The following is a 20,305-nucleotide window of genomic DNA, read 5'->3' on the forward strand; positions in this document are numbered from 1 at the left end:
AAAATATCTTGACTCAATTTTATAACTATAAGTTATATGTGACATTTAAAAAAATATACACATTGTACAACTTACATTTATTTCATTTTAGTTTACGTATGCGACAGTTTATTTTTTATAAAAAACGTTAAGAGAGACGCTCGAATTAACTACATATGTGGCTTATTTGCTTACAAATCTCCAGGTTGATTTCAGCCACGGCGGTTCTTAAAGGAGACTTGCGCAGAATATATTACAGTACACAAGTGTGTGCGCAAAAACGAGTACCTCCGTCGTTTCCTCACTCTCGTAACCCTTAAATACAATCAGAAAGAGCTTAGGCAGTATTATCAGCTTTGGGTAAGGATAATACTGCCTAAGGGGTTCAGACTCCGAGCCGCTACTGAAACTTACAGAAACTCTTTGTTGGCCTTTTGCTTGAACCCAGGACCTTGGGATATGTGGCCTTATATCCGTTTATAATTCAACGAGACAGTCCTTAAGATCTATAGATACAATAACTCATGAACCCTATAGTGTACATAATTCCTAATTCAGTGATTGCATATTTCTATCTACTTTTCTTTAACTCGCCTAACTACTGAAAGATTAAAACAGCCTTATCCAAAAATTTAAATAACGTGTATTTATTTTATCCGTTTATATCATACCTATCTTTTTTCCGTGTTTTCAAAATAGGTTCTTTCCAGGTGCAACCTACGCATTTATACTTGGAACACTAAATCAGGGTGCGGCCAGGTGCGACAACCTGTTGATTCTAATACTTCTGATAAAATATATTTTCCATATCAAGTGTCTCGTGTAAACAGTTTAATATTGATTTTTTTTATAGATTAAAACACGTTATTGTTGTGTAAATATAACGCTTGCGAGTTCAGTACACCCTAAACTACAAATATTTGATTGCTACGTCGTTTAATCGCCGTGGAGTTGGAGATATATTCGGTAATGCATAAATATGCCTAGCTTTGGTCATACTATGCGAGGATGTGAATAAAAATATATAAAATATAATAATTGCCAGGCTATATAAACATTACTGTGAGAGGCATTTTGTAAGAATAAATTCGAAACTCGTCAGCGCAGAAACTGATCGCGAAATGTCAGAAAGTGATATAAAGTAAAAGTAACAGCCGTCACTGCTGGACTAAGGCTTGCTCTTGAGAAGGCTTGTAGCTTGTTCCCACCACGCTGCTCTGATGCGGGTTAGTGGATTCAAATGTGACAGAAGTCCTTCAACATTAAGCGAAATAAATTATAAGCACAAATTAAGCGCATGAAAATTTAGTACTGGGTTTGATTGATTACGATTCTGATAAGGGTACTATCAGAAACAGATATTTGATATAATATTTCAGGCACACACACATCAAAATATCGTATCGCCGTATGTCGGTTTTCATTATAACACGAGTGAGATACGAGGTGAGTTCTTACAGCACTGCTCTTATTAAAATAGAATAAACTATTTAACAGACAATTGCCAAATTTTCTTTTTACATACTAACAATATTATATCAGGTTAATTACTGAGATATTACAATTTCACAAGATTGCGTTTCTCTCATGTTTTATATACTATTTGTTTCAATATATAGCTGGTACGCGGATTGAAACATGAGCCACCTGATGGTAAGAGGTCACCCATTGATATTCAATGCACCACCAACAATGGGAACCAAGTTTTTATGACCCTTGTGCCTGTTACACTGGTTCACTCACCCTTAAAGCTAGAACACACCATATAAAGTATTGCCGCTTGGCGATAGAATATGTGATGAGTAGGTACCTACTCAAATAAGCTTCCACAAAGCCCTATTACCAGTTAAAATCAAGTGAATTCTAATTCGCGTCCGTTCTATTTCCTTTAGTACAACTATTATGTTTTATTAATAAAATCAAAATTCAACTTTGATTTTTCTCACGGTTTTATAAATACATTCTTTATCGTTTTTTGGCCGTGTTATTTATTCAATATTACACGTTTTATATATTTCCCCAAATATGAATATTTATAAATACATTATTGATTTTGCAACATCCAGAGTGATAATTAAAATTTTTATTTAAATATTATTTTCATTCGGAATAATGTTTTAATATCTATAGCAAATAAAAAAAACCACGAAGCAATATTTTAATTTTATTTTAAATTTAAAAGTATAGTAACTATTTATCTTGTACTTATCGAACCGGCTGTGTCGAGAAATTTTTAGCAATATTCAGAAGGACGTCTTAAAAAAAAAACAATATATGACGCCTGCTGAGAATTACATTATAAATGTATTTTTTAACACGTGAGGTAAAATAGAAACATTTATTGGTTAATAATGAATATTCAAAGGTTAATAGCGATTATAAAAATATTTATAATGGCTATTAATTCATAAAATCTAAAATTACGTGCTTATTCTAAAAACTTAGTAATTATGTTTATAGTATCTTTATCCAATATCCCGTAGTTGACAAAAGCTTTAAAATTTAACTTACGAATACAGTTCTTACAATAATAACTTCCCACCATTTGTAATACTTTCCCATTTACTGTGAAACAATTTATAAAAAACCACATTGATCCAATTAAAAAAAAAATCGTTATAAAAAAAACTCTGAGGCGATTGGGTACCCAAGAGTCTGTTATTAGTTTGACGATTAAAACGAGAAAATGTCACCAGTATTAAGGGGACTTTACCTCCATATAATGGAGTTCCATTATCCTCCATAATTCATTAATATTGTAATATGACAAATAATAATTGTATCTTATTAGATATTATTTATTTTATTATTAGATTAAATATTAGACATATTATTAAAAATATTTTCAAAATTTTGGACTGAATTTGCCATTCAGTTTAAATATATAACGGCAATTATAGATTACATATGTAATAGTTATCAAAGTGTATGCATTGTGTATGCGCTTCTCTGGAATGTATGTCTGGGTTGAGAGCCACTGTTATTTGACCTTTCCCTTTTCTTTATAAATACAAGCGGAGTATTTCCTACCCACATTTAATGTGGAACTATCATATGTTTTTTATTTGCTTACTTTTAAAGACAATATTACTAAATGTATTAGTAATAAGAAATAATGATTGATTAATAAACTCATTCATTTACATTACCATAATCATCAACCCTTCGTCGTCCACTGTTAATATAAAACGTTGCAAATAATGTAATATTTTCATTGGCTGCTAATAATAATAAACAAAAGAATCTACGAGTATACTTATGTTGAGCATTTGTATCAACGTACCTAATTTAAATTTTTATCTAACCACAAAGAATGCGTGGGTTGCGATATGCTTCCTAGATACACACGCTGAAATTGCTCACATTAAAAACCACAATATCTAGTAGGAATTGGCACTATTATAAAACATAATAATAGTTATATACATGATGTAAATGCGACCCCGGTGGGTCCGAAATACTTGCGTCACCGAGTCAACAAAGCCTCTGTCCACGCGCTAATATATTCAACGCAGCGATTGATGAAGTATAAAATTTCTTAGTACCGTCTCACTCACAATGGAATTATGATAATTTATCGGTTGGCTTGTGCCGGCCGAGTGTGTGGGAACGCGCGCGGCACGGGCTTTCCCACGACATCGCGGCGCGAGGAAGAATGCCCGCTTCTGTATAGAATTATCTGCTACTTACGCCCTTCTGCTTTGGATCGATAATGAAGGTGTGATACTAAAACGTCGGAAGCGACGAGGGGCCGCAGTGAGCGGTACTTTTCGCCTGTCGAAAAGGCTCCTTAGTAACTTAAGACGTTTCGATGTCTAGCTGTTCAAGACAGAATTGGAGTAAGTAGCGTCACGGCAGTTTCGACCGCACAATGGGTCGGTGTCGAGTCGACTAGCGGTGCTGGGAACAAACTCACACCTTTACACCGATAAAGCGAATGTTATTGTTTTTGTGACTAATTAAGATGAGTTGTTCTTATAAGTACAAAGCAGTAGATAAATTATTAGTGACACTGATAGATTCATGATATTGCGAAATTGTTATACGAATCTAGAACACGCGGGAAATATATATTTCCGTGTTGATTTTTATGAAAAGTACACTTTTTGCAACTAAGTTGATTCATTTTCTTTTTCAAAATTATCAAGATTATACTTTCTTTTACTAATCAAGCTCGTTTGAAGTTGTTATCATTTTATCACATCGATGAATTACTTTAAGCTTTCAATAATAATAATCAGTATATCAAAGTAGATCATGGTATAACTTTCATACTGTCACAAACTCATACAAAGCCATCAAACGTTTTCTAAGCTGATAATTTTATGTACCTAACCAGTAAAAAGTTTGTATAGCAATTTCTATCCGTCTTGTCTGTCTGTATGACCGACGATAACACGCCGCGTGTCGCGGGACCTGTGAGCGTGCTGCAGGGCTGCTACACAGAATTTTAATTATACAATACAAATTTTAATACATACAAAAAAAGGAAAGGAGTCAGATATTATATGAACATGCAATAATTTTTCTAACACACAAAACCATATAAAAATTAATTAATTTAGATACATATTTCATAATAAAAATCATAAGAATAGTACGTCTACTAACACTGTAATTATTATTTGTTAAAAATGAAATAAATTGTTATTGACAGTGATTTAATATATAGCCACGAGTCGTTAGGGGATTTACGCGTATGACGTCATTGATGTCATTACGTCATTGACTCGCGTCAAGGGGAGCGTCTTACTGAGCCTGCAGCTTTTAAGGAGGGTGCGCGTGGGAACGTGCTGGCCAGGTGCCATCAGCTGACTCCCCTGAAGAAACTCTTCGAGCAGCTGTTCTTTAATGGTAGAAAATATTTGAGAATATTTTTAGATACAATTATTATTACAACTTTTTTAGTTTTTTAATGAAGTAGAAATGTTGTTTAGAAAATATCATTAAAATTAGAAAATAATAAAAATTTATAATCATGTAAAGCAAATTATAAATATACACGCTATTATACGAATAATAAACGAACAAACGTCGAAGTGATAGCAGAAATGCTAGTGTAAAGGATTTCATTAAAATTTGTTTGTATACAAAATTAGTAATGTAACAGTATTTTTTATACATCTCTTTACTTTTTTCATATTTTTTTTTATTTGAATCAAAAAGTACTAAAAAGTCGGTTAGAAATTAGGATAGTCTCCTTAACCGCTTATTAAAATGTTTTACAAATATTAAGATAGATTGATCTTCTATCAATATTAATAGCTAACAGGTACATATTATAGTAATATTTAAAAATACAGTTATGCATATATAAAATCTTTATATTTCTAGCTCATATATAAAATAAAATATATTTTTTTCATACTATGAATATAATTCAAATAATATATTGCGTGCCACCCCTATTTTTATCACGGGCGCTTTGCCACAATCGGTGTAGGGCGCATAAAAGCAGAGCGGTGAGCAGCGCGCGCGCCATTCGCTCACAACCCGCCGCGAGAGCAACAATAATGATCCTTCCCACACGCACTATGTCCCCGCCGCATGGGGCTTTCCATCCGCCGTCGCACGCGCATCCTGACGAGGAGCCCGTTTCCCGTACTTACCAATACAGAAAAGTTATGAAACCAATGCTTGAAAGAAAGCGACGCGCTCGTATCAATCGTTGTCTTGACGAACTCAAAGATCTCATGGTGACCGCGCTCCAAGCTGAAGGAGAAAACGTCTCGAAGTTGGAGAAAGCTGACATATTGGAACTCACAGTACGCCATCTCCACAGCCTGAAACGAAGAGGACAGTTAGTGCTTAAACCAGAAATGTCATACGCTGAACGTTTTCGTGCGGGATTCGCTCAATGTGCTACGGAAGTGTCACAGTTTATCACCAACGCTACTGTTGCAGCTAATGCGATGCATCGACAAGGCCCAGTTGATCCTCAAGCTGGAGCGAGGTTGCTTCAGCATTTGAGCAATTGTATAAGAAGATTAGAAGCTCCTCCAGTTGTGCAACCTCAGCCGCTTGCGCCTGGTGCTGTGGCAAGACCTACTCCAGTGCAAGCGATAGCACCAGCACCGGCTGCAGCACAAGTCCTTCAAAGGACGTCAATAGGAGAACGAGGAGTTAAAAGACAGGCTGAGGAACCGATTGACGTGGAAACGATTGGAACGAAGAGAGCATATGCACCGCCCTCACCGCCACACAGCCCCGCCTCCGAATCAGACTCCGCCCAGTCGATGTGGCGGCCGTGGTGACCCACCGCCACCTCGTGATCTCCTCCACGTCCAGGACTGTGACACCAGTGTGATAGTTACGAATGTTTTGTTGTTTGATACCGTTAACGTTCCTAGAACCGATGTGTTAGAAAATTATGCATGAACTCGCTTTGCTTGTTGGAGTTTTGTTTTTAATTTAATAAAATAAGGTTTTGTTTTTACGAGTTAACTGTTATTTTTATATTCCTAACTTCAACATCTTCCGCGTCGGTTATGCATTTACTTGTTAAAATGATAAGAAGTACCATAGTTTAGCGTAGTACCTAAGTTAATACTGTGATACATATTTGTAGACTCTACTCGAACAGGAGTTTGTTAGGTCTATGTAAAGACATATGCTTTAGAATATACATCGCTATAATAGTGAATGAAAAGAGAATAATAAAGAGGTTGTATATTATAATATATTTGTTTTAGTTAAAACCCGTTATAGTTTCCAAGTTGACGGTGAACGGTCACTTAATCCCTTTTATCTCATTAGTATACATAATATTGGATTTAGTATTAAAACAAGAATCTATAATTCGAATTAAATTAAATCCGACTTCAATGTGAATTATAATATTACGATGTCGAACAAAACTGGATGATGGTGGAATGAGTGAATGTTCGGATAAAAAATAAACACAATTCAAACCGTTCACCTTTGTGAAATTTTTTTTTTATTCTACATTTATAGCTTTATGTAAAACGTATTGTGATCATCGAAATGATTCATCGTAGTATAATTATAGGAAGGTGGAACAAGTTGGTACAATGAACAATAAAAGTGTAATCATGAAATATTCAAGAGTCACTCGGGTAAATGTCAGTTCTCACGCTGTCGTACTATCGCGAACATCAGCCGTTACGAACGGTTCTTCGAGACCGACATTATTTTATTTTCGACAAAATTGATGATTGCAAAACTAATCTCAATATATTTTTTATTTATTTTTACTATTTTATTATACAAAAACTGTGGAACTTGATATTTAGTTAATTAAAATTGTAAAATAATCACGCATTAACAATTATAATAAAAATTAAATAATTAGCTAATATACAACAATACTGGTGTTAAAAAATATGCAATAATGAAAACAATTTCTTCGACTTACAAACAACACATTACATAATAAGAATATTAGAAAATATTAACAGCAAGCAGCAAAACAACAAAATATATTAAATTGCCATATTAACGCAAATTCCGATTACCATTGTATTGCTTAAGCAATTTATGGAAATGAAAAGTATATAGCATTTTGTGTATTAAATACAGTTAATTACGACAATCGAATATTTGTGAACGCTAAAATTAGCTTTACAATTTTACTTAATATCTTAGAATATTATTTTAGTTTTCAAATTGAAATTAAAATGTATATAACAATATGTTAAGCAAAATAAATTTCATTTGTTTGTAATACAATAATTACTAGTATCATAATAGGTGACAGCTTTGCTCATTCTATACTTTTTAATATTAAAACCTTAATAATAATAATAATCATTTATTCTCAGATAACAAAGGTCCATATAATTGAGATTCAAAAATAAAATAAAATTTTTTACTAATTTCTTACTTTATTATCGTTAGACAGGTCTCTTACTTGTTCGACAGATCTTTTAATAGAACGACAGTTAAATGTGCTTAATGTGATATTTGTTCTGGTCGTACTACCCATATTATTTATTATTTAAAGAATTCAGTGTGTGTCGTTCTCTAAAGCGTCGGTATACTAATACTGCGGGCCAAAAATTGGTTCTAAAAATGTACTCATCCTTCTTGCGTGTATCTTGACCTTAAACGAATTAAAAGCAGAGTCCTTGTGCTGTCTTGTAACGTCTTCCACGTTCAACACTAAGGCACTCCTGTCCCATATCGTGAATATGTTCCTTAATATCGGACTCTGTTACAGTTTTTAAGGCGCGAGAGATATAAATCGAACATTCCGCGACTTGTATCTTGCATTGAGCGGAATACGTCCCTTTCATATTCGAAATTTTATTTTAACGTTTTCTATTCTTCACAATTTGAAACTCATCATCTGTGGGTACTTTAACTTTGAACGTTGCTGGTAAATCGCGCGCAACCGAATGATTAGCAGCCCCAGAAATCCCATCCGTAATTACATTTTTCATACGGGCGCATTTCGCTTGACGCGAGCGATCGTCACTATACACAATATCACGATATGTGGGTATACGGGAATTAGGTGCAGCTTCTTCGTGTACGCACTCAGGTTGTGGTGCAGACATAGGCGGTAGCGGAGGTTTTATAGACTGTACATTTTTTACCATTTCTGGATTAGTTACTGTCTGAGGTATACTGTTACCTCGATCTTTACGCGATTTAAATGTATTCCTAAAATCTGCCAGCTCAAGGTTGAATTTCATTTTAAGTTCCGATAACTCTGTTCTCATTATAGCCATATCTTTAAGTAACCGAGTTACGTCCACATTATCGAAGGAAACTGGTGGCAAGCGATTTAAATCCTTTGCCACAAAAGTCGGTTGAACATCCGGGTCGACTTCCTTTAATAATTTTATGACGTGCTTAATGTTCTTTATTTTCTTATCTTCACTCTTTCTCTGTACATTTCTTACGCCACGATCGCATCATCTATTGTATAATATTTCTTTTCCGTTTTCGATTTCAGCATCTGTGATATTTGTGACACAAACTTGCACAATGCTTAATTCATCCAAGATATCAATTTTATTTTGAACAAAAGTCAAAAACTCGTTTATTATAACTTGACCCGCCATAGTCAATAACTTAGATCACACGTTATATTTCGCTCATTGTTATACTTCAATCGGAATATTCTTTTGTTTATTTATACAAAAGAAATTATGCACTTTGTAGCTTGCAACAATACGTCCGATCGGTTCGGCGTTTTCTCAAATAATGTTTTTTTAATTAAAATATTAGAAGAAATGTCCTGAAAGTTGTCCTTGCTCTAGGACAATGTATCAACGCAAAAAAAGCTGACTGGTATCTACACGCCTTAAGAGTGCTGGTTTACTATTTTTAATACAGATTTATTACAAAAAAAAAACCCAAAAAGAAACAATAACACAGTACTAAGTACAGTCATGTTGTTTGTCATACCTAACCCCCCCCCCCTCCCTACTATACAAGCGGGCAAAGCAGCGGGCGAAAGCTAGTTGTTCCGTTCGTCTGTAAATAAGGCACAGAAGGGACACCGTCACCGTCAAGTTTGTTCAGTGCAAACAATGTACATTCTACGGGATATCTACCGTGGGATACGGTGAGGCATCTTAATGTTAATAAAATATATTTATAAGGCTTATTACACAATACAAGAATATATAGATGATAAAAAGCCTGGAGTTCGTATTAGTTAATATGACTTAAATATCAGATCCCAAAATAGGACCTCTTCCAGTTGACATTAGTCTATATGTCTGCGATATTAACAAATACAATGTCTATTAATATTATACATATAAAATATTTAAATTATAAGGAAGCAGTTGTAGTCTAAAATAAAATTAATAATAATTCAGTTATTTGCAGTCGACTAAGTATGTATTTTATTTAATCACAATGAGCCAATTTTAGTTTAGGAACACATAAAATGATTACTTTTTAATTTAATAGTCGTTGATAATAAATAAGGAACAACTGTATGAAAACGTGACTATTTTCATCTTACTTCGACATATGTATATATTCGCAATCCTTTTCATAACCTTGAATTCGAATGTAATAAAAATGTAGAAATAACAGGAAAATATAACTAACTGCGTCTTAGCTCCTCGAATTAACAGACAAGCCTTGCGTTTCATACATAATTAAAAGGCATTTTATGTGAAGTCATTATAGTACGAGATCTTTGATTGGTGTTTTTATTTTTTTTAAACAAACTACTTTCTTGCAATTAATATAATTTCGAAATTCAAAAGTTTAAGTGAATAAGAGCTCCGATCGATACTCGAAATCGACGAAGTAACGTAATATTTCTCACTGATATTTTATACTTTTTGTTTTTGTTGAAAAAAAATTAATAGATTTAAAATAATATTATAATTTTATTTAAATTTAAGCAGCATGAAAATAAATGAAATGATGACCTCCTGACCGTCTTCGGCCACCGCGGCCATTCTAAGCTGAGATTAGCCAATCACGCACGAAATTAATTGCACAAGTACACTCCTATCTCACTCTCATTATCAGATGGGACCGCAACGCGACACGATTGGTAAGAGTTCAGGCTCAGGATCAATCGGCTTTACATAGTTTCTGATGCAATGTAAATACTAATACTTAATTTCTAAACTACCAGCATGCAACTGAGAAAGCTTAGACAGGATACCCCATTAAATTTTATTTTCCTTACCCGACATTTGTACTAAGAATTTATAGCAAAGGTATTCGTAAATGTGCCACAAAAAAAAATTACAATCTCAGTTTAACCCGATGCGATGCGATGGGATGGATTTTTCTAATTTTATTGTATTAAAAATACAATAAAATTAGAAAAATCCATTCCATCGCTATTAAAATTAAAAACATACTGAAAATTATAGCAAAAAAAAGTTACTAATCAAAACGATTTTCTGTTCAATTATGTACTGATGTTTCAGTTGTAAAAGGACATATAAACTTTCACATATATTATGAAATTATGTTGTTTGCTTGTGTAATAAAATCCGCTTACATGTTATAAAGATTAAACTCTACGACTTAAAACTTACACGCTTATAAAATTTTAACAATACATTGTATTTAGCCAACGGTATCATCAATACAGCAATTTCCTGTTATTGATGTAACAACCATGTTTGCTCTCCGTGTTAATGGTAGCAATAAAAAAAGTAAGAAAAGTTAAATACTTAAAGAAAGGTTAATCGCCTCCGATTTGTTGTTTTGGTGTTTCTTTATAACCAATGGCACGCTAGACGGTCTCGTCACGATTATTAGTATTTAATTGTTGCAATTTTGATTGCCTAGCTTTCATACTAACTAGGGACGTCCAACAGATATATCGATACATGATTTAATTTGAGATATTAAAATCTGAAGTTGAGCATTTTTATAAGACCTTGTAATGGACGTTTAATTTATACAATTGATGTTAACAAACATTACAGGTAAATTATTAAACTGATAATATAATTGGCTGAATGTAACGATTGCAGCAGTCCTATGCGCACGCGCACTCAAAAATTAGCCCGATCCATTCTAATTGGGTCTCGTTGCGTGCGCGGCCGTGGGAAGCGCCTGCGCCGGTGAAAACGCCACGGAGTCCGGATCGCAATTCGAATTTAGTTATAGCCGTGAGATATTTGATTTAAGTGTAACAAAACAGAATATGAGATCACGATTGTATTTAATTGATTGTGATGTGTAAGAGCTTTTAAATGTTTCTTTTATATTAAATTTCTCTATATACATATATGTACGTAAAAGTAACCTCAGTTGTTCAATTATCTAGCTTTAAGATATTGGTTTCACTCGAGCAGAAAAATACCTACAAATGTGTGTATATGTTTTTTTTTTAATTTTTGAATAATATAATAAGGTACATATATAAATGCTTAATTCATCTATACTTATTAGTATAACTTATAAACCGGGTACGTGCAGGGCTGACATAGGTATATATTGTTATTGCACCCACTTTCATCAAATATTTGTTGTTAATATCAACATGAAGGATAAATGCGAAATATAATAAAAAACAATAACAAATGTATTTACTGTTATCTATTCAATAATAATGGCTCCTCAATTAGTTCTTAACAGCTATTTTCAGTGGAATCTATATTCTAAAATGGCGGTAAGCTTATCTTTAATAAATTTACGATTCAAAATTTTTTGTATTATAGTCTAATTATTTGAAAGATATTTAAATTTTGTCCAATAACATACATATACTACGTTATTAACTATGCTTGCAATTTATTTACAGATTGCTTATATTAGAAGCCTTTAATTCACTGTTATGAAATGAATATATCTTTTACATAATATACTATTACAAACCATATATCAATTATATGATCACCGCAGTTTATAAGATTTTTCTTTAAAATCAATCAATTCGATAAATATATATTATTGTTTTCCGTCATTAATAGGAAAGCTTTAATTAAATATAAATACAATGTAACAAATCACCTTCAAATATACAATGGATACGCGGAAGCTAAAGAAATTCAATGTCAGTTTACGTCAGCTACGGAAAAATCACAAATTGAAATAATTAGTTATTAATAGTTAATAATAAAGAACATTAATATATATATATAAAAAGAATTATTAATGTTCTTTATATATATTTATTTATCCTATTTATATATTCTATTTATATTTATATTATATATTATATATATTTATCCTATGGAAGCTTCGCCTTAATATATGTTAAATTTTAAAATATTAAATTTACAATTCGTAGATGTCATACGGCTGAGCAAAGAGGTGAGAACGTCTCCTTTTACGGGTATGACTTAGAGGTATTTCCAAGCTGCTCCGCTGCTTCACTGTGGATTATTAAAATATATATGTAGCACTATTTCATCCCACATGTTGTTGGATTCCTCAATATGTTTATCTATGAGCAAGTTAATTTATACGCACAAAGTAATCACATGTAGGTAACTAGCAGTGGCGCACTTCTTAAAATCCACTTATTCTATATAACAACAACATACTATAAACACAAAGGATATAAACTTTAATTGAAACAGTTATTCACTTTATGTTATATATAAACGATTTCTGTAAAAACGTAATCTATATTTATATCACAAATGTCGTAATTTTGTGATTATGTATCACAAAATTACGATAGTTTCAACAGTGGAATCAGAATTTCCCCAGATACTCCTGAAAGGCAGGCCACATAGGCTTACTCATTGAGTCCTTCACCACGGCCATGCAAGCACTTCAAATAATACCTACCGATAATTCCCAGGGTGCGTAACCAGTAGATGACTGACCTGCAACCCATAAGCTAACCACTAGACCAAGTCTCATGTTACAAAGAACATAAATTAAAGTGCTTGTATGACACAATGAATGTTTTGAGTAAAACGGCTGATATTAAAGCAAAATTAAGTAATGACAATTTTTGTCTAACCAGAATTGGAAATGGAAAATGGAAAACCAGAAATGGAAATTGATATTAAAGATAAAATTAATAAAGTAAATTAAAATAAGAAGCACGGTACAAATACTTTTATACCTTACTAGTAATATAAACCATTTGCATTCTTCGGTTTCAGAGCTCGCGTAAGTTATATTATTGTATAATCTTTCACAATAGTTGGATTAAGCTTACATTATTATTTTATTACATTTTAGTATAAAAACTTTGTGTAAATTGATATGCTCATCAGATCGTTAAACGTTTTATATCAAGCAATTTATTTCATAGAATTTATAAAAGATTATGTCATTACTTGTGTATTCATTTTAAAGTTTTTTGTATAATGGTTTTATTCAGTGTCCATTGTAAGTCATTTTTTGCGTGTAAATAATAAATTACTTAAAACAAACCGACAATCGCGTCGAAACGTAACGACCAAAAAAGTAAAAGCCTTACTCTTCTGATGATTCGAATCGGCTACCAATTTTACGTAACCCTCTCCGATCCAACACTTTATTATACGTAACAATACTTTCTGCGCTATTGTTATTATCTTACCGCGGAAGTGTGGCGCGATCATTAAATTGTATTAGTTAAATAAAAATAAATAGTGCAACTAATTCCTCATAAATTATTTGCGATAATATATTAATTATATGTACATAAAATGAAACATTAGTTCGTTTCATGCTAACTTTATGATTGAATTCTTATATTATATAGAAATAAATATTTGTTCTGAATTCTCGCACATATGTATTTTATTTGTTTGCTTGTGTTAGATATACAGTAAAAGGTAATGTGACGGTACTTATACATCGTTAAATATAAATTATTTTTAAAAAGCTTTTGTGAATACAAAAATTGACCATCAAATAACGAAATGTTTATGTACAGATATCATAATTTGGAACCCCAAATCAAACAACCCATAATTAACTTAATTAATTAAACAAATTGAACTTTTATTTCATTTTAACGTAACAACTTTTATGATGTACCGCTGTCGAACGAAAATTTTGATCCAGAATTAATTCCACCGTGACGTTCCTGAAACTTCAGTGGAACTTGTCAAAATCGAACCTACGATCTTTAATGACCCATGGATTTTCTACTGGATAATCTTAGCTTATTAAAATATGCGACAGGTATTGATGTTTTTTGTTCAACACTTAAATTCCAATTAAAAACAATTTGAAATCGATTTTTTAAATTTATTTTTTGAAGTTTGAGGGACTAATGGGTCACCTAATGGTAAGTACCTTTACTTAAACGCTGTCGGCGTAAGAAGTATTAGCCTCTCCGTAAGCCGTCATTGCGCTGCTAACTACGAGATATAATATTATGTTAAGCCCTGCGTGCCTGTCATTATACTGGCTCTTATACTTAATACATACGGCTTAAACCGAAATACAGACATACAAAGTGTTACTATTTGGGGGTAAAATAATTGATAAGTGCGTGCTCTGTCCACTTAGCCATCTCAACTCTCTTGTACTTCTTACACATATATCTATATATGCGTTCCTAAATGATTCATCAGATTATGATTAAACTTTATAAAAATTTAATTTTATGCGCACGCCTTCGAAAGTTAAAAAAAATGTTTGTCCTTCAATAAGTTTTATGTATTTCTACCCGTATGAAACCCTGATGGGTAGCTTAATTTTTTTTATAAATTGAAACTATTTCCTTTTCTTCTCTCAATCAATTACATTTTCAAATCAATATTATTTAATTGCTTGCAATATTTTGTTAGTTTAATTTTGATTTAAATTAGTGTCATAAAGATTATAATCAAAAAATGAATGAGAGGCTTTCAGTACAGTTAGTAAATAACACTATTCGAAAAACAAAATCTGAACACAACGGTCACTTGACTGAGTTAATTGAGTTCGCGAGAACATTATTAAAAATGGACTATCGGTATAATATCAACAAATAGTGGTTCAAAAATAAATAGAAAGAAGGTAGTTAAATTAATAGAAACGAATAAATTAATTAAAATGAAAAAAATATTAATAACGATTTCGGAAAAGGCTAATATTTACATACTTTCTTGCCTTACTTACTTGGAATTATAGGCAAATATCGCCTCTACTATAAAAAATAAACAAAAAATTTAAATCTTAAAGAGCACGAAGGGCAAGAAAAATATTAAATTTAGCTAAATTAAATGGTTTACAACGAAAACCACAACTCAGCACTCTACGAACTAGCTAGGAATTGAGATCAGGATCTATGTTTAAGCTTATCGCCAGTTTTAGAATGCAAACAAATAATTGTAAAAATGTTCTTATAATGTAAATGATTTAAAAAAATATATATATCGAAGCTATCTGACGAATCGCCCAGTGAGTTTTTTTGCTTTGAAGACGTGAATTCATAACAGCGAGGTCACTTAATAAACTTCCGTAGGAAATGAGATCTTTCAAAATTTTTTTTACCTACTTTATATAGAGTTCGACAGTCACGTTTTTAAATTTTTTATTTAACTTTTTTTAACAAGTGAGATGTATATTTCTTTATTACTTTAATGTATAACATGAAGATTGAAATATGTCGATCTGTAAGTGCTTTTCGACGCAACAAAATGATACATTTGTGTTAATTGATCTGAACAGTTAGACGTTATAATAAAAGGTTTCATTACTTCTTAACATTAAATTAAATTAAACATTAATTGATGTGTGTATCGAAAACAATGACTAGAAAGATAACCTAATTAATTTGTTTTTATTGCTTACATGGAACATATAGGCTACCTCGCTGATTTATTTATTTTATAAGTTAATCTAAGATTAGAATAATATCTCCATTAACATTGAATAGTTAATCTAATAATTAAATTAAATATTAAAAAAAACGAATAACGAATCAAAAGTTTAATAACGAATAGTTTACTGCGTTGAAAATATAAATATCTTCCAATGAATGCCAATATAGTTTTAAGATAAACAGTTGAACAAAATTTTGCAACACGGTCGCAGATAGGTTGCGTCAAGTCGCGCGTCACAGCGTCGTGATCGAGGCGCGCGCCGCCGTCGTCGTCACGCGCCCGTGGTCGCTGCACGAGCAACTTGGGCTGGACTCTACCCTCACCTCGCTAACAAGACTACATTACATATACAATATATTCATTTGAAAATTACACAAAATCTGCCTGTATAAAAATAGTCACAGATAATTAAATAATTTTTAATTGTATAAAATCATGATTTTTCTATAAGTATATAAACAGTATGTATATTATCTTTGCAATTAAAAAAATATCTCAAACTAAATAGTAGAATTTACCTACTATACCTATTACCTAATTGCGCAATTTAGTTTTTTTTTTAATAAAGTTCAGGTCCGTTTCCTGCTATTACATGAAAAATGAGGTGCATTTTTCCTGTAATTGCATTGGCCATGATCTTTGTAATAAATATTTTATTATTAACAGAAATTGCTTACACACATATACAACAAATGAAAAAAATATAAAACCTTTTCTAAGCGAGGAGTACATCCCTGTGCTTCGCTCGCCACAGGCGATAGTTTTCCCACGGTCGCGGACGGCCAAGTATAGCCCTGCCATTTGCATGTCCGCCCCCCACTGCCTACCGTATTACACAACCAACTTGAGACGCACTGAATCTCTTAACCATTACGAACGTTTCGTATAATATCACACTTGGTTGGGTTATTACCACCAATTCATTAGGTACTTTAGATCGGACAGAACAGCTACTTAAGAGACGGTTAGCTATCCCAATTATTTGCATCTGTTATTGGTCGTGAATGTGCTAAATTCAATAAAATTACATAAAAAAAAAAACTAATTTAATTTACATAATTTATAACGAAAATATCTATCGTATTATTATTTATTATTAAATAATATTCATTTCATAAAACAATAATAATTATATCCCAGCTATTGAATTCTGCTTTTGCTTGCTTTGCTTGCTATGCTTTTTAAAATATATTTTGAAGCACTTTAAAATTAAAACTTTTTAATACAACCAGGCGACGACTGTTATTCAATTTATTAATTGCAAAGAAGAACTATAGGGAAAATCGGAGTCCAATCTTTATGTATTATTCTAGCAAAATTGCAAACATGACTAAACAAATGTCGAGAGGTCACTCATAGTATATAACGTGATAAGTAAAGCGTAACACCGCTAGGAAAAGCTATTTTCTCAGTTTAAGAAAAAAAATTGGAGTCAACCGCACCACTCGCTGGTTGGTAGAATAGTTGGTAGAAGTGCAGGTTTAATCAGAAATTTTCATTTGCCAAGGTCTGTATCAATATTAAACTTATTTTTAAATATGAAAACTCAGCGTTATTACATCAGATGTGAACACGTGATCTTCTTTTAACATCAACGTGTTCTATCCATTGGATTCATCATCCATCCGTCTGGTTCCATCTGGAACTGCTCTTGGGACAAAATAATTGGTCTCAAGAATCGAATGATTCAGTCATTCATCAGACGCATAATAATACGTCTATAGAAAAGGCTTTTAGTTTTATTCAATACCTATAATCAGATATAATTACTTCAGAAATCCATCTAAGTTTCACACGTGTTTATGATCGGATTAAGATTTCCAACAGTGAAAGATTTTTAAAAATGATAAAAAGTTAATTGAGCGAACTTCATATATATTTACAATGTTTATTAACACAAAATATTAACATGTCAGCTATCAATATAGACAATTTTTTTTAAATATTCTGCCAATGTCACGTATCAAATAGATGACACATATGATATGAGATTATTCGGTTTCAAGACTATTTTTAACAATAACGAATTATATTCTGGTTAATATTGCATATCATTAATAAAATTGTATATGTTTTTATAAAACACAAAAATATTTTGCATATTTAAAACTTCTTAAGTTGTTGTATTGGAATTAACTTTCGAATCAAAGGAAGTTTCTAGAACGAATCTAAATGCGTACATAGTATTACATCGAGATTTCGTATAATAAAATAACTCATGTTGTAATCATTGACAATTTATTTTAGTAATCAGCACGGTATACAACTACTCCATTAAATCTTAATACTCGAGAGTGCTTCTTACAACTACAATAAGGGTATTTTTAGGAAATGGATTAGAAATCTCTTGACGGTTTACTGATTTCTTTATAACATCTGTATATATAAATAGGGTCCTGAGTTCAATTCCCAGGTCGGGCCAATAAAAAGTTATTGGGTTTTTCTGTCAGAAAATTCTCAGTAGCAGCCCGGAGTCTGGAAGTTGGAAGTGTGTACACTCCCGTGCCTCGGAAAGCACGTAAAGCCGTTGGTCCTGCGCCTGAACTCTTTCCGGTCGTGTCGGATTGCCGTCCCATCGGATTATGAGAGTTAGGAAATAGAGAGCGCACCTGTGTTTGCGCACACACTTGTGCACTATAATATCTCCTGCGTAGTTGGAAAATCTCTTTTTCTCTGAGATTGGTCGCCGTGACCGAAATCGGTCTGGAGGACATTATTATTATTATATATAATTATATGAAAATATACATGAAAACATAAGCGTAATTTTACATTGAGATATGACATACATATTTTTAACATGTTATTCGTGTCGTGACCACGATAGACGAGATCAGACGTATTATAACCGGACTAACTTGGAATAAAATTAAAAACACATGTTTTGCTTAAATTAATAACTAGGATTATAATTATAATTTATACTGATTATATTACCTACACCTCTTGTAGTTTGTGATAAATTAAAAACACAACGTGATGTTATTCTAGTAGAACAGAAAAGATCACAGCATCACGATTTCTGCGGCCATTGTAAATAAAAAGGATTGAAGCTATCACTGTTTAAGATACAGCAGTTATTTGCGATTTTATTGAGAAAACCGATCATCTCCCGTTCCCACGGCCAAGTTTCCGGCCGGAGCGAATTTTGACAGATAACTACAGACTAACTAACGTTGTACGGATAACATAAACATTTTGATAAATCATATTTTTTTATAATCGGAAGTGACGTTGAATTTTTTTATCTGAACTAAATGCGATTTATTGTCTGTAGAATGGCAGTATTATATAATATTTCTAAATTAGTTTCCAATATTTAATTTGGTAGAACAGATTACGTAACTTATAAATATTTTAGAATCAGTTAAAACAATTTTAAATGGTGTTCTTCTACACACTTGATTATTATATTAAGATATAATTAAATTGTCTTTTTGCTATCGCTATCATCAGAGAATGACCATCAATTAAGTGCACGGGCGCCGCGCCACAAACTAGTTCTGTAAACTATCATCGATACACTTTTTATCATCGACAATCGATACATTCGTTTTTTAAACGTTATGATAAACACTGCCGTGTTTTGTCTCACTGTCTAGCCATTTACCGTGAGAGCCAACACTATTATCATTTTAAGGCGCATGCTTTTCATTTCCTTAAACAAGATTATCACTTATAAATACCTAATTATGTCATCAATTGGATTTGATAATAATTAAGAATTTAATTTTCAACATATAATCAAGATCGCAACGGATTCAATTTGATTGATTTATGAAGTCTTGACCTTTGGGAGGCTTTTATTGACCATAAAACTTAAGGTTATGTGTAGATAAATATGTTTATAACGCGTCTATTTAACTAAATTTGTAACGTTATCTTTACTTTATATATGTATATAAAAGTTAATATTAGGAACTGAATAAAATTATATATCAGGAAAATCCACCTATCACATATTCTACCGCCAAATGGTAAAACTTAGTATTGTTGTGTTCCGGTTTGAAGGGAGAACGAGCCAGTGTAACTAAGGGCTACAACAATAATACGATACATAACATGGTATTTCCCAAGGTTAGAGGACAGTTAGGGATGTAAGTACCACCTTTGGCGATGAAAAGACTTTATTATATATATCTTACAGAGTCAATATTTATGGG

At 32.2% G+C, this 20,305-nt stretch overlaps 1 protein-coding gene across 1 annotated transcript; it reads left to right on the forward strand.

Moving 5' to 3' along the window:
• The first annotated feature begins 5,471 nt into the window (after window positions 1-5,471).
• Window positions 5,472-6,657, forward strand: LOC126771965 (enhancer of split mbeta protein-like). Its single transcript, XM_050492162.1, has one exon. It carries the CDS (start codon window positions 5,493-5,495, stop codon window positions 6,231-6,233), a length of 741 nt encoding a protein of 246 aa, XP_050348119.1. The 5' UTR covers window positions 5,472-5,492; the 3' UTR covers window positions 6,234-6,657.
• Window positions 6,658-20,305: the final 13,648 nt, after the last annotated feature.

Source organism: Nymphalis io, chromosome 11 (genome assembly GCF_905147045.1).
Source record: "Nymphalis io chromosome 11, ilAglIoxx1.1, whole genome shotgun sequence".
NCBI lineage: Eukaryota > Metazoa > Arthropoda > Insecta > Lepidoptera > Nymphalidae > Nymphalis > Nymphalis io.

What these genes read in the sequence shown, in the direction of transcription:
- LOC126771965 (XM_050492162.1), top strand. Translation starts at nt 5,493, where the DNA reads ATGATCCTTCCCACACGCACTATGTCCCCGCCGCATGGGGCTTTCCAT.